Source organism: Lissotriton helveticus, chromosome 5_1 (assembly GCF_964261635.1).
Source record: "Lissotriton helveticus chromosome 5_1, aLisHel1.1, whole genome shotgun sequence".
In the NCBI taxonomy this organism is placed as follows: domain Eukaryota; kingdom Metazoa; phylum Chordata; class Amphibia; order Caudata; family Salamandridae; genus Lissotriton; species Lissotriton helveticus.
Window position 1 is genome coordinate 942979414 of NC_136065.1, and position 26435 is coordinate 943005848.

Here is a 26435-nt window from a genome sequence, read left to right on the forward strand (position 1 = left end):
AAAAAGTCCTCGCCTCTAGCTGGGATCGCGTGGGGAGATTTCACAGAAAATTTTGGTATCACTCCCCGTAGTGGTCAATCGACATTGTCAAGGCAAGAAAATCTGCTCTGGTGAACAAAGTTAACAAGGGCGGGGATTGGGTTATGCTTGGGTCTGTACCGTGAGCCATCAATTGCATAGCCCACTCTAGTCCAACTCTGCTCCCTCCCCGTGGGTATATTAGTCACTTGTGGATAGAAGTCTGAGAGTGGCACTAATTCTATATTAGACTTATCCGGCCTTACCAGCCAGTTGCAGATGTAGGGAGCAACTAGTGGGCTTTTAAAACTAATTATGACACAGTCCCCAACCCTATTCTTTGGAGTGACTCCAATCCATGGAATCCTTCTAACCATTAGGACGTCTCCTTTGATATTGGGGGGGAGGGGTCTGTTGATATTAAGCCAACTAATTACCTTGTTGCGAAGTGAATCCTGCGGCTCTCTGGAACCACCAGTGAGCTCAGGAACACCCACCATTATTGCCGTATAGGGCACTGCCTCCGGGGGCAGGTTAACCACCCTACGCCTGGTATTGGGACTGGTAATATGACCAGAAGGTACATTAGTATCCCGCCCCACCCTCCTTGGTTCAGCTGCTACTGATGGCTTAGATCTTCTCGGCGCGGGAATAGGAGGCCTGCGAGTTTGTGAGGGAGAAAGTGAGGGGACATGGTTAGCTATAGTTCCTGTTAGTACCCCAGTCTGAGACTGTGTAGATGTTTCAACAGTGAGATGACCGTTCCCCCCAGATTCTCGAGGAGCGAGCTGCGCGCTTGCACCCAACCCCCCTCCGGAAGAATCACGCCTATGCGCATTTTCTATGGCCGTAAGTCTAGCATCTATAGAGTCTAATTTCGTAGATAGTGGTTCCAACAGGTTCTTAAAGATGACTGTGAGTGAGCTGATTAAAGCGTCTGCAGGGTTGATTGGGGGCCCCCCAAATATAAATGGCCCCAAACGCCCTTGTTCAGCTGTGGCACAAGGTGTGTCTGGTTGATCAGACTCAAATCCCAAACCCATACTATCAAAGGATGCCGACATATCCGTGCTAGCATCCAGTGTTGGAGCAGTCGCGTCCACTTTAGCCCTTTTTGAGCCTGTTATCTCTCTAGACCTTTTCCTTTTCGGCGGATGAGACCTTCGACAACCTAAGGGGTCTGTTGGCAGTAAGGGCTGGCCCTCCTCCGTTGACTCGATTGATACCACACAGTTCACATACGGAGTGGTTTCCACTACACCGGAGGGACATAATTGCTGGCTGTCCCTTGATTGGGTTGTCGGGGTCCTGAGTTGTTGAAGCACTGACTCAATTGTCTCATCAATGCTGTCCAGGAGTGAGAGGTGAGTGTTATGGAGAATTGTTGGAGTACTGGCATCATTAGACGGAGAAACCAGAATTTCCTGGGACAGATTTCCGGTATTCACCTCAAGCAATGACTCTTTCACTGTGGAATTTTTCCTAGCCCCAGCGCTAGCCTTAGGAAAAAAAATTTCAAGAGTGTTAGCGTGCTGCAGGGCAGACTTACTCCGGGATCCTCTGGAAGCCATGATGGTATCCTAGCAAAAAGAGCAACTCGAGAATGCAAGGAGAAGAACCGGCAAGGCCAGGAGTCAGAGAGGTGGCCCGGTCCGGTCTCTGCCGGCCTCTAACGGCCTAAAACGGCCCGCCCTTTGCCCGGGCTTAGCCCGGCGACCGCCCGCGCGCGTCCCGCGTTGCGCGTCTAGGGGCGTTATTCTATAGCCAAAAGTCTATGGAGGCGTGGCCAGCCGGGAAGAGCCACCAGGTGCGGCGTGTGAGGAGCCGCTTTGCTCCCTGGGACTCGCAGTCCCGCTGGTGCGCCGGTGAAGGGATTCCGCCTGATGCAAATTGCTACAGCCTCCTCATAGGCACAGTCCCGGTCACAGTAATGAAAACTGCTTTGCTCCCAAGTCGAGCGGCACATTTCGACAATGTATTCCATACATATTACATCTTTTGTTCCATACGCCTACACTGCAGTCAGCAGGGCCCACAATTCGAATTAAGTTGTGATTTATTAATTGCAGAGTCCTGTAGGCAACAGACATTACATCCACTGTGGCTTGCAGGCACCACACATCATCACTGGCTGCGCACACGCTGAGTGCTTCAGGTGTCACTAACTCTGTGCAGCTCAAGTCAACGCCACATGGCTGTGGGCCCTTGCTGGCCACTGCTTCTGGCCTAAACTGTGGTCAGCAGGCTCACAATTCAGACCAAGTCACGATTGCACATGATGCTGTGCAGTAGGCAAAAGACATTGCTCCCAGTGAGGCCTGCATGGACCACAAAACATTGCTGCCTGCGCACACACTAAGTGCCTCAGGTGCCACTAACTCAGGGCATCATAAGTCACCGCCATGCGGCCTTATTGAGGCAGAATTCATTAGGCAAAAGTATACCCATTTCAGGCTATTGTTCGTATTGAGCCTAAAACAGGTAAGCTGCCACCATCAGATTTACAAAGAGGCTTAAAAGGAAGAGTTGTGTATTTACCTTTAGATTTTTTTAAAAACCTTGAAACTATTGCTGTAGAGAAAGATGAAACTGAACCTGTAGTTATTCTAGTTAATGGTGTTCCTACGAAGAGTCGAAAAATATGGCAAGAGTTAGCAGATGTCAGCAAAGTGCAAAAGGCTACATTATATCTCACAAAAAACAATGTTTACTACAAAAATGTGTATGTGAAAGAAGAAGAAATAGATTGAGTAGATGATAGCGAAATTTCAAGTGGCCAAATTGAAAAAGTGGACATCTCCAAAAGTGAAGAAATTTATGAACATTATAGTGTACATCCTTTACATTCAAAGAAAGTGATTGGAAATACTATTGAATTATTCAAAATGAACAAAGTGAAGGGAACTCACATGAGTGCTTGGGAAAGAAGTTTGGAAGCTCGTTGTTTTCCACAGATCTTCCCCACTGGAAAAGGTGGATGTTATTACAAACACCCTGTACAGATTCCAGCATCAGAATATCTTACAACGAGATTGTACTCCGAAGATCAAATATTTCGACAAATATTCCATATTTATTTCATTTTTTGTTCCATACACGTACACTGCGGTCGGCAGGGCTCACAATTCAAATTCAGTCTTGATTCATTAATTGCAGAGTCGCTGGCTGTGCATAAGTTGAGTGCTTCAGGTTCCACTAACTCTGTGCAGCACGAGTCGCCATGTGGCTGTGTACCCTTGCTGACTGCTGCCTCCGGCCTTTACTGTAGTCAGCAGGGCTCACAATTAAAATTTAGTCTTCATTTATTAATAGCAGAGTCCAGTAGGCAACAGACATTGCATCCAGTGCGGCCCGCCCTGACAACACATCATCACTTGCTGCGCACACGCTGAGCTCTCCAGGTGCCACTAACTCTGTGCATCACAATCAGGGACCCTTTATGATTGACTTTCGTGCTGTAGACACCGGATGCAACAATGTCACCTCTGGCAGCAGGAATAACCCGAAGGGACATTAACAGTTTCTTCACATGAGCACACTCATCTGTGGTGCCCCTACCTCACTGCACCACAAGTCATGGACCTGTTACAATACAATCTTTTGTGTGTGATTTAAGATCTGGTGCCCCTACCTTAGTGCACCACAAGTCATGGACCCTTCAAAATTGAATCTCTGTGTGTGATCCGATGATCATTGTTGTAGTTGTTGCCAGCACCAACCATTCCCTGAGGGCTGGCTTATACTCACTGCACACGCATCCAGCAAAGGCGTCACTGGACATGTGACCCTGGTAATAAAAAGAGGTCGGGCGCACGTGCCCCTTATCCAGTTTAACTATCTATCTAACTGTATCTGTGTGTTCATTATGTAAGCATGATGGTCCTGGGCCCTACCACATTACCTCGTGCTGTTGACTGCACATGCAACCATGTTACATCTGGCAGTGGGGAAAACCTCGGTTATGTAACTTTGTCTGGGTCATTCCATGAGTACAAAGGTAGAGACTGGGTGATTAGAGTACTGCAAGGAGAGTGTACTCTGAATTTATAGGTGCTTGGGGATTGGCGGAGTGATTGGATAAGTACATATGTTGGCGAAGCCTAACCCCCGAGCACGAGCTTGGTTCTAATTGGCTACCAACCAGTGGCAACCCTGAAGGAGCGTCAGGATTGCAAACCAAGTCTCGTTAGAGCCGACGCTACGCACGGAGCGTGAGAAGGCACTGCACTGGTTCCTGAGGCTCCCGCCTTCTTTGCTATGGGATCCCAACAGCCTATGCTCCAGTACCCTGGGTTCCCTCCCACTAAAATCTGGGCCACTGGCTTGCGGGAATACCGCACGGATGACTGGAAAATCGAGTCCAGGAGTTTGGAATTCTCTTTTTGGTATGCTGCATTCTCATTCAGTGGATACCCTCCCAGGTTGTTCATCTTTGTAACAAGGAATTCTGACTGTTGGATCCCCGGAGTCCCTTCCAGTGGATCCTCTAAAGCGAGCTGCTGGGTCCGTGGAGCACCAGTAATAAAAGGCCCAGAATCCTGTCTGCAAGATATTCCCAGTTCCACAGCTGGGTCATTGACATACGGTGGATAGAATCTACGGAATTCTGTAAGCGTTAGCGGAGTGGGCAGAGCCAGCGTATGCCAGTCAGGGGCGCAACTAGAGCCACATTTCGGGTGAGGCTGATAACAATTTCAGGGGGGTCTAATTCTTCCAGTCATAGGCAGAGTGGAGATGAAGGGGCTCTAAGAAGGGGTGACAACACAACAAAGCCTCATTAACAGGTAAATGGTCTTTTAAAGACCTGTGAAGTACTTGGGTGCCGCGCTGAGATCCGCACACCCAGCGTGTTCACACTAGGGAGTTGCGCTGAGAGCCGCGGACCCAGCTCGTTCACACTAGGGGGCCATGCTGAGCTCCACATTATGATCGCCACTCCAAACTTTTCTAAAAAAACGGCCCATTTCTATTAATTTATAATCGCCCTGAGGACCCTATCCCCGGAGCATGCCCAATTCTTGAATGTTTTCATTGATCATAAGGAAGGGGAGCCGCGTGGTCCACCTTCCCTTGTCCATTTCGGGCCCAGGGACACCATCTCCCGGGGCCTGGCCTCTTCATTGGGGACCATGGGGGGAGCCCCAATGCCTCCATGGTCCCACCGGCTCCCCGCCTCCTGCGGGAACCTGCTAACATGTAGCTCCCCTTGCCCAAAAGCAATCCTGCTTTGCTTCATTGAAGCAAGAGCAGGATTTTCTCCTCTCGCTTCAACAAAGCAAACCAGGGTTTGCTATGACAGGACGGGAGGCATGCTTCCATCCTGTCATAGCAAACAACAATGTCTCGGGGGTGGCCTCCCCGGGACATTGCAGGAGCCGGCCCTGGGGGGTGGCGGTCCCCAGGCCATCAAGGTGTCCAGGAGGGGTGCCCCCCACCCTTTATTTTCAAAACCCCAGGGAGGTGGTGGTCCCTGGGGCTTCGAGGGGGCCCGCGAGGCCCTCCTGCATATTTAGTTAAAGCCCCAGGGCTGGCAATCCCTGGGGATTGGGAGGGCCTAAGAGGCTCTCCAATAATGATGAAACAATCCCTGGGGAGGAGGCGATCCCAGGGGATAATTATACGATTGCCCCAGAACCTGGCCCACCCGGGGGCTCATTTAAATGAAGTGGGGGAGCCCCCGCTTCATTTTGTTTTATTTTTTCATCCGGATTTGCATTTGGACAATTTAAAAACAAAAATAATTTTGGGGTGTGGGGATCCCTGTGGAACCCCCTGAGCAGGACTAGGGGTCAGTGTGTTTCTACCCTGCCTCCTTTTCTTCTTTTTTAATCATTTTTCGACTGTTTTCTAGTGACTCGGTTCTACCGAGTGACAAGATGGCTGTGATCGGTGGTTTGCGTGTTGGCAGCCAATCACAGTGAAGCTTGTGGTCGTGGCGGCCAATCACAGTGAAGCTCGTGGTCGGGAGGGTGCACAAACCCACCGCTGCACCAGATATCAAAAGTTGTATTTTTTTAATTTCTCAGCAACTACTGAATGGATTTACACCAATAAAAACAAGTCTCTTTCTGAACCAAGCTCTACCTTTTAGCCAAATATGGTGTAATTCTGTTCAGCATTTCGGTCTGTAGCCTTGGCTAAAGTTTCCTATGGGAAATTGATTTTTTCACTTTTACTTTTTGAATTTCTCAACAACTACTTAACCGATTTACACCATGTAAAAAAAGGTCACTTTCTGAACCAAGCTCTACCTTTTTGCCAAATTTGGTGTACTTCCATTCAGCAGTTCAGGCTGTAGCCCGTATTAAAATTTCCTATGGAAATTAACATGTAGAAAACACTTTTTGGGACCCCCTATTTCTCAGCCCCCGCTTGACGAATCACCCCTAAACTTTCAGGATAGGAGCTGACCTTTGGAGAATTTCGCAAACATTCGCCAAACGACAACAAAGTTATTAGCAAATAAAAAAATGCTTTGCCTATCGAAGCTAGGTTCTAACTATAGCTACCTACCGGCGAGCGCCAATAGGTAATATATATATATATATATATATATATATATATATATATATATACATATATATATACATATATATATATATATACACATGTATATATATATATATATATATACATATATATATATATATATATATATGTATATATATATATAATATATACTCAGAAAAAACAACAGTTGCAGAGACGTTATAGATAGGTTCAGGTTTCACTCATACAAAACTAGAGAAATTTAGCAGTTAGATTTAGCTGAGCTAACTATAACTTGCGCCCATGCAATTCACTGCTTATGACCTCACATATTATAATACTCATAACATTGTCAGTGACATCACCGTTATTGGGCCCGGGGACACCATCATGCGGGTCCTGATCCCAGCATATCCTGCCCGCTCCCCTCCTCTTGTGGGAGTCAGTGTTGCTTTGAGTCCCAGGGAGCTGCTAACATACAGCTCCCTGGATCCCAAAGCAATGTCTGTCTCCCTGATCGCTTGCCAGTGGGCTGGGTAAAAGACATGCTCTGCTTTCAGCAATCAAGAGCGGTGCTCCTCCCAAGTCATAGCAAACTACTGCAATGTTCTGGGGACGGGAACCCCAGGACATTGCTGGAGCCGACCCTGGGAGGTGGTGGTGCCCAGGGCCATGTAGGGCTACAGGAGGGGGCATGTGGCCCCCTTCATGTCTTCTTTTAGGGCCTGCCCCTGGGAGTTCGTGGTCCCCAGGGCAGAGAACAGCCCAGAAGGAGGGGCCATACAGCTCCCCTCCCATTTTAGAGTTTGACCAGGGAGAGGTGGTGTTTCCCGGGAACCGGGGGGACCATGAGGCCTCCCCCCCCTAAATATATAGAGCCCCAGGGAGGCAGCGGTCCTCGGGGCAGTGGGGGTCACAAGGCCACCTATAATATTCTAATTAGCCACAGGGAGGTGGCAGTTGCTGGGGCAGTGAGGGTTCACAAGGCCCCCCCATATGATTGGAATTTTCCCCGGGTAGGTGGTGGTCTACAGGGCAGGAGGGGTCTGCGAGGCCCCTCCACATTATTGTAATTAGCCCTGGGGAGGTGGCAGTCCCTGGGGCTGTGGGTGAGTTCACAGCAAAAATAAAATAATAAAATGCTTTTTACCCCCAGTGGGTTCCCTGAGGGACCCACCCACCGTGTGTGAGGGGTAAGAGTATTCCTAGCCTTCACCATTTTCTTTATTTTTTATTTTTTTCTGGGATTCGGCTTTAAGCTGAGTCCCAAGATGGCAGCCAACACTTCCTGGTTGAAGTGTTCGGAGAAAATCTAATTTTAGTAGGATCCGCGAGTTCACTGCAAGTACTCGTGTTCCAGATATCTATATTTTTTGAAGTTGTATATCTCAAAAACCACCAAACAGATTTACACCAAATCCCCAAAACACACTTTCTGAACCAATATCTAGCTTTCTGCCAAATTTAGACATAACATGGGTAAAACACATTTTGGGCACCCTTTCTTTTCTCAGCCCGCACTTGATGGATCACCCCGAAACTTCTAACACTGCAGCTAAACATAAAAGGGGAAGTTTTGTGAAAATTTTATAGAAATTCATCCAGCAGTACCAGTTATTGGTAGAACAACAAATGTTTTTCCTATGGAAACTTGGGTCCTAACTATAACTAACTACTGGCGACCGCCAATAGGTAATAAATATATATATATATATATATATATATATATATATATATATATATATATATATATATATATATATATATATATATATATATATTTTTTTTTTTTTTTTTTAAATTATAGTATTAGATACAAAATGGCTTTATAAATTGAAAATATTAGTTTAATAATATTGTTAAATTAAATATGTGTAAATAAACATTTATATTTTTTATTTGTTCAAATAAGTATCATCATTTTATTTATTACATTACTGTTATTTTTCTATATATGTAATGTTTACTATTTATATTTATATATATTTAAAAAAATAATATTTTTATGTAATTACAACAAATTTTTTTTCTATATGTTTGTCTTATCCATTATAAGTATGAGATAACAAGATTTTTTTCTTTGATGTTTTTGTGTCGCTATTTCTGTAGGACGATACATCCAGTGATGCTATTTTGCCAGTGAACCACACAGATTTAATCTCCGTGAGCAGAAAATGATTGTGTTTACAACATACCGCCGGTGTAGTCAGCTACCAGTGTTACACAGCTTCACAAGCCTCCCACGTTTATATAAACAGCCACCGGCGATTTTGTCGAATTTGATGGCTTCTCTTTGGATTCATCAGACACACCTCCACAAACAGAACCATGTGAACATTTTTTTTTGTTGCTCAAAAACACATACCTTATCCCTACATGGATATGCATTTCGATTACAATTATTTCATTACTTTTTCTCTTCATTTGGATTGGTTTTCTGACTTTTTTCCTGCTTCTAAATGCCCACTGTCTTCCAGAAGGCTCTGCTGTTGAACTGGTAAACAAGATTTTGAAGCCTCATTCTTCATCACACAAAGTGTGAAGAGACCTTTCACTGATGAACATTTCAACTGTTCAAGATCCCAATGGAAATGATGGCGATAAGATATCCCGATTGCCCCGATAATAATGTCCCGGAGGAGGATTGGGTCAATTATTTTAAGCCACAATATGCTGATACTCTCCCTGGCTCTGAGATGGATGGTTTTAAGGCTGTGTATCCCAAAGATATTTTTTTTAGTTACAGAGAGGTGTTGTTGGCCCAAAGTGTAGTGTCTAGAGGCAGAGCACCTGGCTTGGATGGGGTCCCGGTGGATCTTTTTATTAACGATAGGGAACGCTTGGGTAAATATATTTTTCTTTTTGTTAATGCTGTTGCCCAGGGAGCATTGGTTCCGTCATCCTGGAAGGGTGCAATTATTATTCCCGTATACAAGAAAGGTGATCGGGGTTTGCCGGGTAACTACAGACCCATAAGCTTGATTGCCACCATCCAAAAGGTGGTGGGGAGGATGGTGGTGAACAAGCTTATGGACTGGGTCGATGAGAACAATGCAGTATGCCCCTATCAGGCCGGGTTTCGGAAGGCCACAAGTACGGTGGATCAGGTGTTCCGCTTCACTTTATTACGGTGGCGAACCGTGGTGCTAGGCGAGGGCAGCCTGTATGCAGCTTTTGTGGATCCGCGGGCTGCCTTCGACCTGGTCCCCAGGACTAAACTGTGGTCAAAGCTGTGGAGCCTGGGACTACCAGAGGAACTACTGACTTTGGTTATGAGGTTGCACGAGGCGAACTTCGCCAAGATACAGTGGGGTAGACAGTGTGAGGTCACTGCCGACTTCCCGGTCAAGCGGGGCGTTAGGCAAGGGTGTGCGATGGCCCCCTTGCTCTTTTCATTGTTTATTAATGGGGTAGTAACAAGAATGCTGTCTGTTAATGTAGATGCACCCTCGTTGGCGGACATTAAGGTGCCAATTTTAATGTTCGCAGATGACACCCTTATCTTATCAAAAACCCCGAGTGGCCTGCAGCGTGCTCTCTATATTTTTGATGAAGTTTGTGGGGAGCACGGTTTAGAAGTTAATGTGTCTAAAACCAAGCTAATGATTTTCAACCCCCATCGTAGTTTCCGATCCAAGGTGTTCATGAACCATCGTCCCTTAGAGGTAGTCAAAGCTTTTACCTATCTTGGTATCTATGTAACTGATGATCTAAAATGGTCCCAGCATATTGATCTTGTGGCACTAAGGCACAGACAATTAGCTGGAGCTCTTGGGGCTGAGCATAGAAAATCAAAATCCAAACCAATTACGCCAGTCCTACAGGTATATGAAGCTAAAGCCCTTGGCTCAGCATTGTATGGGGCTGAGCTGTGGGGTTTTGGGAAGCTCTATTCAATACAGAATACTATATTGGGATTATGTGGCCAAGCGGGATTGGAGAAAAACTGATGCCGGATCTATGACAGGTCGCTTCTTGGAAGCTAAAATCTCCCCTAACCAAGAACTCTATTGGGATAACATAACCAAGCCGGGGGACAGGAAGCTGCTTTTTCAAATGAGGATAGGTGCTCTCCCTCTCAGGTCCTTAACTGGTGGGTGGAGGGGTTCATCTAATACCACCTGTCCCGCCTGTGGATCCCCAAAGGAAACTAGTGGGCACTTTTTATTTTCTTGTCGAGCCTATGTCATCCCAAGGCGAATTATGATGTCGGTCGGGAAGGCTCTGAATGGGATTTGGATTTTTCCTAACCCGTGTCGGAACCTGTGCTTCCGACCGACTCGGAAACATCTCAGACTGACCGATTACAAAGGAAAAGTAACCGTTCGGTGTTTCCAACCAGCATTCAGAGACTCAGAGTTTCCGACCGATGTATTAAAATGACGGATTCTGACAGCCTTTCTGAAGTAGTCTGTCCAACACAAAACGGCCGTCGGAAACTGACTTTGGGGTCCGTAGCAGGCCCCCCTTCACCCGCACACCTAAGGTTAGGGCCTGGTTGGATTAGCCATGGGAACCCTCTGTACAACCAAGCCCAGTGTGGCTGCATGCAAGGTTTTCCAATGGGAGTCTGTGTTGTCGGTCGCAACACAAGGTCCCATTGAAGTCAATGGGAGTCCGACCGAACGGTGTTCGGAAACATCTTAATCGGTCGGTCGGACTCTCCAAACCGGAGTCGGTCAGAACAGTTTTTTTGCCGATCCAAGGAGTTGTTTGAAATGCTTTTCGACCAACATCCTAATGAGGCCCAAAGTTGATGTATTCTGCATCTTTCATTTTACCAGTTGTTAACACAAGAGTGTGACTTTTGGAAAGACAATATGAATGTCAAATCTAAATGGGTAATTAGAGATTGGCAGGTACAGGAGAACATGTCTTTATTTGGAGCATGCCTTATACCACACTAACTGATTTTCCTGAATAAAACTGTGCAGCAGACGTTTGGCCAAGATAAAGAATCTAAATACACCAAAGATTCCAACTTCCCCATGCTTTGCGAATTGTCAGCATTTTTTAAATTACAAGGAGGACATGTTTGACAACATGCTTAGAAATGTGGCATAAAATTCTTCACGTTCCAATCCAGAGGGATGATTAGTGTGACCATTAGATGCTGATATTGATGACAGGCACATTTTCATGACAACACTAAGGGCTTTCAGACAAATAAGCCAGACCTACATTGTGTGCAGACAGAACATACAGAAGTAGTCACAACATAAAGCATTGGAAAGTTGTGCCCAGAGTGGCTAAAACATTGAACATTGTCTGAGGTGAAACAGCACTTATCTCTTCTTTCTGGTGACCTGGCTAAACAGGATTTTTGTTAGGTTTTGATAGGTCAAAAGCATTTCTTTATGCAATATACAACACAGTGAGGGAAGTGTCACAGCAGGAAACAGCTGAGAGGCTTTGTGAAATTGACCGAGGTATCGGAGGTGTGCTTGTCACATTGGCAGTGGAATCGGCCCTCTTTTATTTCTATTATCTACCCTAAGTGGGTGTATGCTTTATGCAAAATTTCTGTTGCATGCTGGGAACTGGAGTTCCTTTGAAGGGAGACTGGAGTTCCTTAGAGAGCCAAAACAATATTCCCTAAGTGGGTTTCCACTGAAAATGTAATTAAAAAGCTTTTAGTTAGCCTTAGTGGGATTTGGGACAACTTGGAGAGTTGTATAAGCCGGACTTCAACCACTGTCATGCCGAAGAGCTGTTAGATGGCACAACACTCTTTTACCTGTCAAAGAGATGGTGCTCCTCCCACGACAAGGCCCCCTCTAGAAATATAAATCAACAAAGTGCCTTCGAGTATTTGGGAGGGCACACGACTTGAAGTCCACCATTCTGTCTGCATTTCTGGCTCCCCACAATGTCCCTATAGTTCGAATTAACTTTGAATGTAGGTATTTATTGAGAGTCCGTTGAGATCACCGTGGATTCAAATGCTGCTGGCCAATGAACAAGGATGTAAAAATCTGAAACGCGTTGGGCAATACCATTAAAGGGACTGACACGCTGTCTGTTGGTGCGCTGCAGAATTATTTGTTATGGTACGAGTGTGCTTCACCTTGGGCAACTTGTAGAACTTGTACATGCACGGCACGTCCAGTCGTGAAAGCGCACCACCGCTGGTATCTGAATAACGGCTCTGGGTCCTCACTATTGTGGAGCCTGCACTGGATTTTGTTATTTAGCGCATCACAGCCCTGCGTGGTTTCCGAAACATATCATGGTTTATGAATATTTTATGATGTATTCAGCAACACTTGTGAATTATCATGTTTGATACTACTAATCCCACAATGCTTGGTAGTTTCCCACAGACTCACCTGATGAGAATTAACTTTGAATGTGGGTATTTATTGAGAGTCCCTTGAGATCATCGTGGATTCAAATGCTGCTGGCCCGTGAACAAGGATGAACAAATCTGAAACGCATTGGGCAATACGATTAAAGGAACTGAAATGCTGTCTGTTGGAATTATTTGTTCTGGTGCGAGTGTGCTTACCCTTGTGCAACTTGTGGAACACACACACACACACACACACACACATATATATATATATACAAGTTAAGGTGGAAAGCAGCTCCTGTATAGAACACTCTCAACACCAGCAACACTCTAGATCTGCTCACCTCAACTGTCCGCCTTTCTATCAAAGTCTTTAAGCATAGGATTAGCACAGTGCCATCCATGCCAAGATAGAAATGGAAAAAGCATTTTGCCATTTCTACAGCAAAGTCTTTAAGCATAGGACTAGCACAGTGCTGTCCTTGCCGAGCTGTAAAATGACAAAAGCCATTTACCACTCCAGGCACAGTATTACAGCTTTTAATTGGTAAAATAGCAACCAAGCCAACCTGAAATGAGTGAAAGCAACCCCTGACACAGTGTTTCGCTCTAATTAGAGCTCTTCAGAGAGGTATAGCTTTGTCCAGACACAAGAGAGCACCCGCTATAAGTAAAAAAAATACCCTTTCAGGCATAGAGTGATGAATAAATTATGCAAAAGCAGAGAACTCTGGGTAGTTCTCAAGTTTAGGTGGAAAGCAGCTCCTGTATAGAGCACTCTCAACACCAGCGACACTCTAGATCTGCTCACCTCAAATGTCTCCTTTTCTATCAAAGTCTTTAAACATAGGATTAGGACAGTGCCATCCACACCGAGATAGAAATGGACAAAGTCTTTTGCCATTTCTACAGCAAAGTCTTTTATTTATTTATAACTTTATTTTTGCATTTCCATCAATACAAATAAACAGATTAGCATGTATGTTTCGCAGTCCAAATCAAAAGATGTCACAGCCTTCCAGAATCAGAGTCTACATTGTCCAATAGCATGTTCGGCAAAAACATTAAATAAGAAAACAAATTGCATCAATCACATCAGAATATAGTAGGGTCCGTAAGCCAGCCTCACTCTTAACTGTGAACAGCAGCAGTCTCCCCTTCAAGTAGCTATGCCCCCCACTTGCCATGACCGGAGCAGTTCCCCGATGCGGCACATTCCTTGTCTGAGTATGATAATATGGAGACCAAACTTTCGAGCAGAATCACCCCACTCCCGTCTGAACTATTCCCTGCTCCAACTGCGACATATGACTTGTATGGCCCTCAGACGTCTTTATACAGCAAACTCTTTAAGCATAGGACCAGCACAGTGCTGCCCTTGCTGAGCTGTAAAATGACAAAAGCCATTTACCATTCCAGGCACAGTATTACAGCTTTGAATTGGTAAAATACCACCAGGCCAACCTGAAATGAGTAAAAGCAACCCCTGACACAGTGTTTCACTCTAATTAGAGCTCTTCAGAGAGGTATAGCTTTGTCCAGACACAAGGGAGCACCCAGTAAAAGTCAGAAAAATATCCTTTCAGGCAAAGAGTGAGAAATAAATTATGCAAAATAGAAGCAGAGAACTCTGGGTAGTTCTCAAGTTTAGGTGGAAAGCAGCTTCTGTATACACTATCAAAACCAGCGACACTCTAGATCTGCTCACCTCAAATGTCTGCATTTCTATAAAGTCTTTTACGCATAGGATTAGCACAGTGCCATCCACGCCGAGATAGAAATTGACAAAGTTGTATTACAGCTTTGAATTGGTAAAATACCAACCAAGCCAACCTGAAATGAGTAAAAGCAACCTGTGACACAGTGTTTCGCTCTAATTAGAGCTCTTCAGAGAGGTATAGCTTTGTCCAGACACAAGCGAGCACCCGGTATAAGTAAAAAAAATACCCTTTCAGGCATAGATTGATGAATAAATTATGCAAAAAAGAAGCAGAGAACTCAGGGTAGTTCTCACGTTTAGGTGGAAAGCAGCTCCTGTATAGAGCACTCTCAACACCATATATATAGATATATAAAATAAATTATGATTCACAACTATTGACTGCCCCTTCTGCCGACCCATCAGTAATTGTAAATATACAGTTGCTTGAAAGCTTCCTTCCTCTGTCTTCTGAGACTGTGGTTGCCGCACTTAATTCGGTCATATTTGGCTCTCCCCTGGATGTTATCCCAGCAAAAGTAGCCTCATCTCTTTCCAACTAACTCTCTTCATCGATATGCACAATACTAAACCTCTCATGAAAGAGGGTCATCTTCCTAGGGATTGGAAGGCAGCTCAGATCATCCCTATTCGAAAAAGTCCTAATGTCCCAATGGAAGAACACTCCAATCTCCGCCCCATTTCACTTCTACCATACATGAGCAAAATCTTGGAGAAATACATTAATCAACATCTCTCCGCCCATATCGAAAATAATGGCAGCCTGGACCTCTCTCAATCTGGTTTCAGACCCAACTACAGTACGGAGTTGGCCCTTCTGGAGGTCACAGATAACATCAGAATGACCTTAGACAGTGGCCACTCTACAATCCTCATGCTGTTGGACCTCTCTGCGACATTCGACATGGAGTCACACCAGATCTTGCTCAGGAGATTGGAAGAGATTGGACTTAGAGGTCCTGCCCATCAGTAGATGACTAGCTTCCTGTCCTCCTGTACACAGACTGCCAATCTAGGACGTTTTCGGTCTAAGATGATGGACCTGACTAAGGGTGTGCTAAAAGGCTCATGTTTGAGCCATACATTGTTTAACATCTATATTGCCCCCTTGGCCAACCTCCTTAGGTCCTGCGGCTTCTTGCCCATTTCTTAAGCAGATGACACTCAGCTTCTCTTTTAACAAATCTTCCTCGTTGGCTCAGTCCACCTTTTCAGAGGGAATGACTGCGATTTCCCTCTAGATGAAGAGCAATTTTCTCCAACTTAACGCAGGTAAGACAGAGATTATGCTCTTCGGGGATGCTCCTCTTCTATGGTCCTCAGACTCCTGGCTTGTAACCCTTGGCACCCCTCCTGACCCTAAAGACCTAGTCGAAAAGGAGGGCATTCACCTTGATCATGCCTTTATATTAAAAGAGCATGCTGCCCGCACTGTTAGCACCTGCTTTTATGTGTTGGGTTTGCTCAGACGTGTCTTACTCTTTTTGCCAGATCATACCCGCAAAACTCTCATTCAGGCCATGGTCATGAGCTCCCTTCACTTCCGCTTGGTTTCAAATCCGGGGCACCGACGGACAGAGCGGGGCCTCATACTCCCGAGCGGTCGCCGGGTGAGGTGAGGTCTTCACCCACACAAAGCTGGGAAGAAGATATGCTTCTCTTCCTCCAGTGGGCTAACTAAGCGTTCAAGGTTCCTGGTAGATATGTACCTTCTTTAAGTACATTTACTGATATTTTCTTACCTAATATATCACGTATATCTGCAGTAGCTATGTCTTAAGGTCCTGAAGAAAGCCAGGGCAATGCCCCCTTTTGGCTGAAACATGTCGACCGTTTTGCATAGCGCCATAGGGTGGTCTTACCACTCGGCGTGTTTTTAACCTTTGACACATAGATTTCTGTTTTTACATTTTCCAGAATCTGGGTAGTCAATTTTAATTGTTATTATTATTTAAGCACTGCACTTTATTTACATTGGTCTAGGATGAACATCATGGCTAGATCACTGACATCCATTCCCGCACCGGCACTATATGGTCGGATGCGGTATGGAATGATCAACAATTTCCACATGACGTAAACTCCACCATAAGGGTGGGCTGATGGAAATTGGCCTAGCTTATGTTGTCAACAACATGGTTATGTTTTGAATCACATTTATCAACAGCAATTGTTCATACATGCATCCAACTGTATCACAGTTACTGGTATAGTCACACACCTTCCAAAGACCTGGTCTGCTCCCTTGTATGTTTAGCATGGTCATGAGCTGCCTCGACTACTGTAATGCTCTCCTTGTCTCAGCAAATGAGTCATCCCTCAATAGATTGCAGGTGGTACAGAACACCGCAGCGCGACTCGTTACCAATGCCCCTATTAAAAGTCCCTCCCTTCCCCTTCTCCACCGGCTCCATTGGCTCCCAATCCGCAAGCGTGCGAAATTTAAAAACTGGTGTATTGTCCACAAAGCTTTGTATAGCAAAGGTCCACTATACAGTTCTAAGAAACATAAGCCCTACGTTCCTTCCAGGAACCTTAGATCAGGAAGCAAATCTCTTCTTTCAGTTCCCAGGGTGAGGAAAACAAGACTAGGTAGAAAATCTTTCTTCTACCTTGCTCCCCTGTACTGGAACCAGCTTCCTATACACTTGAGACAATAACCTGATTACCCACACTTCAGGAAACTACTTAAGACTACCTTGTTCTGAGAGTTTTCCATCAGCCTGCACAGTAGCTCCATCCAAAGCGCAGAGATACCCCTTCAGGGGTGATTCAGGCGCTATATAAAACACACAAATAAAATAAAAAAAATAAAAGATATAAGACTCTTAATTATAAAAGCCTAAATATTTGATAAATGTATTTAAACAAACCAGAAAGTCAACTATATCAAAACCATATCATATAATCTTCATAATGTTCCTAAAAACAAAATAAAAAATCCTGAAAAGCAGTTATTTAAATAATAGCATTTAAAATAAGAAAATGAATCATACAAATCCACAAAATTAAATTACAAAAATGTGACAAAAATAACACACTAAGGGCCAGATGTAGGTCGGTCGGTAACGGCCGAAAATCTGTATTTTCGGCCGTTACCGACCGGTATTTGAGAAATGGTATGTAGGGCCCTGTATTTTACAGAATCGGTAAATTTACCGATCGGTAAATTTACCGATTCTGTAAAATACCGAATCGGTATTTTTACCGATTCGGTAAAATTGATATGTAGGTGGGACTCTTCTGAGTCCCACAAGCATTACAGAATTGGTATTTTACCATCAAATTCAATTTGATGGTAAAATACCGATTCCGGTGTGCATGCACATGTGTGCATGCACACCTGTGCCATATGACAGGCAGACCTGCCCTTAGGGCAGGTCTGCCTGCCACATGGCACCCGAACCTGTTTTGGGGGTGCTAGAGGGTGTCAAAGTGACACCCCCTGCACCCTTGTGAAATTCAGTATTTACCGATTCGGTAAATACCGAATCGGTAATGCCCATTCATTCCTATGGGCTTCAAAGCCCATAGGAATGAATGGGCATTACCGGTCGGTATTTACCGAATCGGTAAATACCGAATTTTACCAATTCGGTAAATGCACATCTGGATTTACCTACATCTCGGTACTTCTATTTTACCGATTCATAAATACCGAATCGGTAAAATTCGGTATTTATGAGTCGGTAAAATAGAATTACCTACATCCGGCCCTAGGCCACAAAGTCCACAATTAACCCTTTAACCAATCAAATTAACATAATATTAAAAAAACTACAATTCAAAAACACATTTCTTAAATCATAAAGAATTTGTTAAAATTATAGAATTAAAATTTATTTTGACAACAGCATTCTTGCAGTCCTTTGAACTCAATATTCAGTTACCATACAGATGAAAACGTCTACCATTGTATAATCTGTTTAAAAAGATGGTTTACATGATGATATAGTTTGAAGGTTTTCTATTTAGTACCGTAGTTTGAAGGGTATTAGGATGAGGGGCTAATTTAACATGAATGTGTGCTTTGAGGGTATTTATTCCTACCGGTGTTTAAATGTATTTAGGGGGGTTTCTACTTTTCTATTTGGTTACAAGTTATGGAAATCTGTTTAAGTGATTTGTAAGACAGAAAACTTTATAGGTCCAGAGAGCATGAACACAAAAGGCTGAAGATCAACATTATTATGCAAAATGCATTTGATACACATACAGTGCACATCGTTACTGACATAGGGACTATGTATATAGACTATGTTTATATTTACTATTTATTTATTGCTCTATTTTCTGTGAACACGTTTTGCATAGGAAATCCTTGAAGATGGAGAAAGTTCAAAAGTAAAAGAAGTGTTAAGTGATGGATGGCACAAATCGATTAAAGTAAGTGTTCATTATTCATATTCGTTATTACATTGTACGATAACTCTCATCATTATAATTTTAATGCACTGTCCCAAGAGGGGCTGAGACTGGGTTGTGTATTTATCATATATTTCCTACAGAGTAATTGCAGAGATGAGACAATAATTATGTTTCATCCCCATAACAAAATGAGAAGCTCATTTATAAAATCTCTTAGGTACATTGTTGCTTTCAGGCATAATACATGTATTTATGTGTTATTTTTATAGGAAGCGCACACTCATTGCTATTTTTCCCCAACATACACACTAGTATCAAATCAACAACAAAGATAGAATTATATAACAGTTAAAGAAAACAACGCAGTGCAGTGATGCAGATTATTGTAGGAATATTGTGAAAAAGGAGGCATAAGGAACAGAAGTACAGAAAATGACAGAAAGAGATAATGTAAGAAATTGTAATATCATTGGTGTGGTCGACAGCCCACTTCAAATAATAATCACAACTCTTGCGAGGGTAAACCGTCAAAGTTGATAAATAAATCTGAGCTCAGCCCCTTGGTAGCTATGCCACAGATCAGACAAGCTTACTTTACGGCAAAATATCAAGGGGCAGATTTACAATTACTGGCGCATCCCTGCAAATTAGCAGGGATGCGCCAGTAATTGTGTGGCCCACCATTGGGCCAAAACGGCACAGATGCGTCACGCATCTGTGCCGTAAAAGCGGCGCATTGCTGGAGTTGCGCCGCAAGCGTGACGCAGCTCCAGCAATGCTCTGGGGGGCCTATTCTTTCAATGCTGCCTCAAGCCTTACGCCTGCTTCAAGCAGGCACATGGTTTTGACGCAGCATTGGCCTAAAAGTGACTGAGTGAAATCTTGTAGATTTCACTCAGCCACTTTTAGGAGGCGTTCCTGCGAAGGAACGCCCCCCCCCCTGCGCAGGAACGCCTCCTTATGACGCAGGGCTTTACAACGTGACGCATCTCCCAGATGCGTCACATTGTTAATACCACGTTGTTAATACCCCGCACCATGGCGCATCTTTTGCTCCGCCGCTGCATCACAAAAGTGACGCAACAGCGGCGCAAAAGAGGCACAAGGGGCTTGTAAATCTGCCCCAAAGTATCTATGCAGTAGCAAAAAAAATTATAAGTCAAAACACCAAGCACTAAAAATCCCAAAATTAGAAAAATCTAGTAATTGTAATAAATAAAATGCCACCAAAGCAACAGGAATTCAACAAGGGCGACCGTAAGTATAAATTTTTATAGTGATAAGTAAAAACAGTGCCAAAAAGTGCAAAGGTAGTCAATGGCGGTCGTGCTATAAAATTCAGAAGTGGACTGGAGAACACTTTGGTGGCCAGGTAACTGTCCAAATACTCCTTAGTGGCTCATCTGACCTTCTCTCTGTTGGATTTGGTCACCCCAGTTGGGATGGAGAAGCTGAACACAACTCTTGCAAATTTTTCAAATGTTTAGAAACTTTACAGTGACCAATGCCGTTAGCAAAGATGTGGTACGATAACGTACTGTTTGAGATGCAACTCAATGGAAACAAATGATAGCCACACAATAGATACAGGAGTTGAAAAGTAAGACACAGGCTAGGAGAAATTAGATGAGAAAGTCAGATGGGAAAAATTTGACAGTCACATTATTGGTACCAGGAAAAATGAGGGATCTGAAAGAGAAAAGACATAGGTGTAGATATGGAAATGTGATATGAAGGATAAATAGTAATAGGAAATAAGAAAATATTAGCCTTGGAGCATTGACAGAGGAAGTGCAAGGGCAACCATTATTGTCCACAAAAGAAATGAAGACAAATGATTTAAGGCTGGCGACAGAAAAGTGCAATGTGATAGGTAGATAACAAACCAAGGAAGTAGCGTCAAGAAGGTTGTTGCATTCCATGACTGACATGAGAGTAGAGAATACTAGATTAACAAACAGGAAAAGGAGAGAGTCATGATAATTGTGATGAGCAAAACAAAGAATGCGGGCAGATGAAGAGCAGTTTCGGTTACATTTTGACAGTGAAAACAAAGCAGAAATCAGTGCAATATAGAGAGAAAGAGGAATTATATACACTACATGGAATGCACACAGCTTGTTCAAGAGTTTAGGGAGACAATGGATAAAGGAGACATGGCACGAGCAGCACCAATGTACAAGAGTTCAGTTAAGGATGTTTTAGTACAAGGCAAAGTGAATGGTAGCAAAAAAAGGGTTAACTTAGTAATGTTATACATCAAGGTGAAATGTTATAAAAATGAGTATGGTAAAATCAGTAAATGTAAATAGGCTGCAAGTGTAAATGCCACACTTTTCTGTCACTATTTGGAGAATGAAGTGCAGCAATATGTTTGCTGCAAAAAAACCATTTGGGATCCTAGTCACTGTAAGAAACTGGGTTACTAGTTAAGAGGAGTGTAAACCCCAATCTAATACTAACCACAGTCCTTTTAAGCATGAAAATAGTCACTAAATAAAGCCTGTGCTTTATCCTCTGGAAGCTTGCACAAAAGCAGTCAGGCTTAACTTAGAGGCGATATGTAAAGTATTTATGCAGCACTTAAAAAGTGATAAAGTGTGAGGAGCTGATCAGGATTCATGGTAATTTCCTGCAGTAGCACAAAAATTCTGGTCGTTGCTGGAGGTTCCCATTGGCAGTCATCGCGGTTCCATGTTTAAATATCGATTACAAAAATATAGTTTACAAAAATATAGATCTAAAAATATCCATTACAAAGATATCGACTCCCTATATTTAAACAGGTAAGTACAATAATATTGACTCAAAAATATAGATGTAAAAAATATAGATGTAAAAAATATCGATTAAAAAAAATTATAACTTAAATTAAATAATTAAATAATATTAATATTATTAACAAACTAAATTACATTACATTTATATTTTAACTATTTATAACAAATAAACTTAATTTAATCAATATAAACGTAATAAATGCGTACATATACATATATTTTCTTAAATACATTTTATTATTATCTTTATTTAATTAATACACTTTAATAATGATATAAATATAAAATAAAAACATATATAAAACATTTTGAATAAAATAACATTTTCTATATTTAATTAACACATAAAAGTATTTCAAAATAATAATACATACATTTAATAACAAAATTAACACATTAGTAGTTAAAACATTTGATAGCGAAGGGGTAAAAATTACTATTCCCACTCCAAAGGGTGCAACAGTAGGGATAGCGCTGGATAGCGTAGGGGTAAAAATTACTATTCCAACTCCGGAGGGTGCAACAGTAGGGAAAGCGTTGGATAGCGTTGGGGTAAAAATGACTATTCCCACTCCAAAGGGTGCAACAGTAGGGAAAGCGCAGGATAGCGTAGGGGTAAAAATTACTATTCCCACACCAGAGGGTGCAACAGTAGGAAAAGCGTTGGATAGCGTAGGGGTAAAAATTACTATTCCAACTCCAGTGAGTGCAACAGTAGAGAAAGCGTTGGATAGCGTTGGGGTACAAATTACTATTCCCACTCCAAAGGGTGCAACAGTAGGGAAAGCGCTGGATAACGTAGGGGTAAAAATTACTATTGCCACTCCAGAGGGTGCAACAGTAGGGAAAGCGTTGGATAGCGTAGGGCTAAAAATTACTATTCCCACACCAGAGGGTGCAACAGTAGGGAAAGCATTGGATAGCATAGGGGTAAAAAACTTCCCACTCCAAAGGGTGCAACAGTAGGGAAAGCGTTGGATAGCGTAGGGGTAAAAATTACTATTCCCACTCCAGAGTGTGCAACAGTAGGGAAAGCGTTGGATAGCGTAGGGGTAAAAATTACTATTCCAACTCCAGTGAGTGCAACAGTAGGGAAAGCGTTGGATAGCATAGGGGTACAAATGACTATTCCCACTCCAAAGGGTGCAACAGTAGGAAAAGCGTTGGATAGCATAGGGGTAAAAATTACTATTCCCACTGCAGAGGGTGCAACAGTAGGGAAAGCGTTGGATAGCGTAGGAGTAAAAATTACTATTCCCACTCCAGAGGGTGCAACAGTAGGGAAAGCATTGGATAACGTAGGGGTAAAAATTACTATTCCCACTCCAAAGGCTGCAACAGTAGGGAAAGCGTTGGATAGCGTAGGGGTAAAAATTACTATTCCCACACCAAAGGGTGCAACAGTAGGGAAAGCGTTGGATAGTGTAGGGGTAAAAATTACTATTCCCACTCCAAAGGGTGCAACAGTAGGGAAAGCGTTGGATAGCGTAGGGGTAAAAATTACTATTCCCACTCCAGTGAGTGCAACAGTAGGGAAAGCATTGGATAGCGCAGGGGTAAAAATTACTATTCCCACTCCAAAGGGTGCAACAGTAGGGAAAGCGTTGGATAGCGTAGGGGTAAAAATTACTATTCCCACTCCAAACGGTGCAACAGTAGGGAAAGCGTTGGATAGCGTAGGGGTAAAAATTACTATTCCCACTCCAAAGGGTGCAACAGTAGGGAAAGCGTTGGATAGTGTAGGGGTAAAAAGTTACTATTCCCACTCCAGTGAGTGCAACAGTAGGGAAAGCGTTGAATAGCGTAGGGATAACAATTACTATTCCCACTCCAAAGGGTGCAACAGTAGGGAAAGCGTTGGATAGCGTAGGGGTAAAAATTACTATTCCCACTCCAGTGAGTGCAACAGTAGGGAAAGGGTTGAATAGCGTAGGGATAACAATTACTATTCCCACTCCAGAGAGTGCAACAGTAGGGAAAGCGTTGGATAGCGCAAGGGTGAAAATGACTATTCCCACTCCAAAGGGTGCAACAGTAGGGAAAGCGTTGGATAGCGTAGGGGTAAAAATTACTATTCCCACTCCAGTGAGTGCAACAGTAGGAAAAGCATTGGATAGCGCAGGGGTAAAAATTACTATTCCCACTCCAAACGGTGCAACAGTAGGGAAAGCGTTGGATAGCGTAGGGGTAAAAATTACTATTCCCACTCCAAAGGGTGCAACAGTAGGGAAAGCGTTGGATAGCGGAGGGGTAAAAATTACTATTCCCACTCCAGTGAGTGCAACAGTAGGGAAAGCGTTGAATAGCGTAGGGGTAAAAATTACTATTCCCACTCCAAAGGGTGCAACAGTAGGGAAAGCGCTGGATAACGTAGGGGTAAAAATTACTATTGCCACTCCAGAGGGTGCAACAGTAGGGAAAGCGTTGGATAGCGTAGGGCTAAAAATTACTATTCCCACACCAGAGGGTGCAACAGTAGGGAAAGCATTGGATAGCATAGGGGTAAAAAACTTCCCACTCCAAAGGGTGCAACAGTAGGGAAAGCGTTGGATAGCGTAGGGGTAAAAATTACTATTCCCACTCCAGAGTGTGCAACAGTAGGGAAAGCGTTGGATAGCGTAGGGGTAAAAATTACTATTCCAACTCCAGTGAGTGCAACAGTAGGGAAAGCGTTGGATAGCATAGGGGTACAAATGACTATTCCCACTCCAAAGGGTGCAACAGTAGGAAAAGCGTTGGATAGCATAGGGGTAAAAATTACTATTCCCACTGAAGAGGGTGCAACAGTAGGGAAAGCGTTGGATAGCGTAGGAGTAAAAATTACTATTCCCACTCCAGAGGGTGAAACAGTAGGGAAAGCATTGGATAACGTAGGGGTAAAAATTACTATTCCCACTCCAAAGGCTGCAACAGTAGGGAAAGCGTTGGATAGCGTAGGGGTAAAAATTACTATTCCCACACCAAAGGGTGCAACAGTAGGGAAAGCGTTGGATAGTGTAGGGGTAAAAATTACTATTCCCACTCCAAAGGGTGCAACAGTAGGGAAAGCGTTGGATAGCGTAGGGGTAAAAATTACTATTCCCACTCGAGTGAGTGCAACAGTAGGGAAAGCATTGGATAGCGCAGGGGTAAAAATTACTATTCCCACTCCAAAGGGTGCAACAGTAGGGAAAGCGTTGGATAGCGTAGGGGTAAAAATTACTATTCCCACTCCAAACGGTGCAACAGTAGGGAAAGCGTTGGATAGCGTAGGGGTAAAAATTACTATTCCCACTCCAAAGGGTGCAACAGTAGGGAAAGCGTTGGATAGCGTAGGGGTAAAAATTACTATTCCCACTCCAGTGAGTGCAACAGTAGGGAAAGCGTTGAATAGCGTAGGGATAACAATTACTATTCCCACTCCAAAGGGTGCAACAGTAGGGAAAGCGTTGGATAGCGTAGGGGTAAAAATTACTATTCCCACTCCAGTGAGTGCAACAGTAGGGAAAGCGTTGAATAGCGTAGGGATAACAATTACTATTCCCACTCCAGAGAGTGCAACAGTAGGGAAAGCGTTGGATAGCGCAAGGGTGAAAATGACTATTCCCACTCCAAAGGGTGCAACAGTAGGGAAAGCGTTGGATAGCGTAGGGGTAAAAATTACTATTCCCACTCCAGTGAGTGCAACAGTAGGGAAAGCATTGGATAGCGCAGGGGTAAAAATTACTATTCCCACTCCAAACGGTGCAACAGTAGGGAAAGCGTTGGATAGCGTAGGGGTAAAAATTACTATTCCCACTCCAAAGGGTGCAACAGTAGGGAAAGCGTTGGATAGCGTAGGGGTAAAAATTACTATTCCCACTCCAGTGAGTGCAACAGTAGGGAAAGGGTTGAATAGCGTAGGGATAACAATTACTATTCCCACTCCAGAGAGTGCAACAGTAGGGAAAGCGTTGGATAGCGCAAGGGTGAAAATGACTATTCCCACTCCAAAGGGTGCAACAGTAGGGAAAGCGTTGGATAGCGTAGGGGTAAAAATTACTATTCCCACTCCAGTGAGTGCAACAGTAGGGAAAGCATTGGATAGCGCAGGGGTAAAAATTACTATTCCCACTCCAAACGGTGCAACAGTAGGGAAAGCGTTGGATAGCGTAGGGGTAAAAATTACTATTCCCACTCCAAAGGGTGCAACAGTAGGGAAAGCGTTGGATAGCGGAGGGGTAAAAATTACTATTCCCACTCCAGTGAGTGCAACAGTAGGGAAAGCGTTGAATAGCGTAGGGGTAAAAATTACTATTCCCACTCCAAAGGGTGCAACAGTAGGGAAAGCGCTGGATAACGTAGGGGTAAAAATTACTATTGCCACTCCAGAGGGTGCAACAGTAGGGAAAGCGTTGGATAGCGTAGGGCTAAAAATTACTATTCCCACACCAGAGGGTGCAACAGTAGGGAAAGAATTGGATAGCATAGGGGTAAAAAACTTCCCACTCCAAAGGGTGCAACAGTAGGGAAAGCGTTGGATAGCGTAGGGGTAAAAATTACTATTCCCACTCCAGAGTGTGCAACAGTAGGGAAAGCGTTGGATAGCGTAGGGGTAAAAATTACTATTCCAACTCCAGTGAGTGCAACAGTAGGGAAAGCGTTGGATAGCATAGGGGTACAAATGACTATTCCCACTCCAAAGGGTGCAACAGTAGGAAAAGCGTTGGATAGCATAGGGGTAAAAATTACTATTCCCACTGCAGAGGGTGCAACAGTAGGGAAAGCGTTGGATAGCGTAGGAGTAAAA

At 43.7% G+C, this 26435-nt stretch overlaps 1 protein-coding gene across 1 annotated transcript in view; it reads left to right on the forward strand.

The window, feature by feature from the left end:
• The window catches only part of LOC144752572 (DNA nucleotidylexotransferase-like), a 592720-nt gene that overhangs the window by 435755 nt on the left and 130530 nt on the right, over positions 1–26435 (forward strand). The window contains exon 5 of the mRNA XM_078640460.1: positions 18834–18905. Within this exon, the coding sequence (XP_078496586.1) occupies positions 18834–18905 (72 nt within the window). The remainder of the gene's footprint in view (positions 1–18833; positions 18906–26435) is intronic.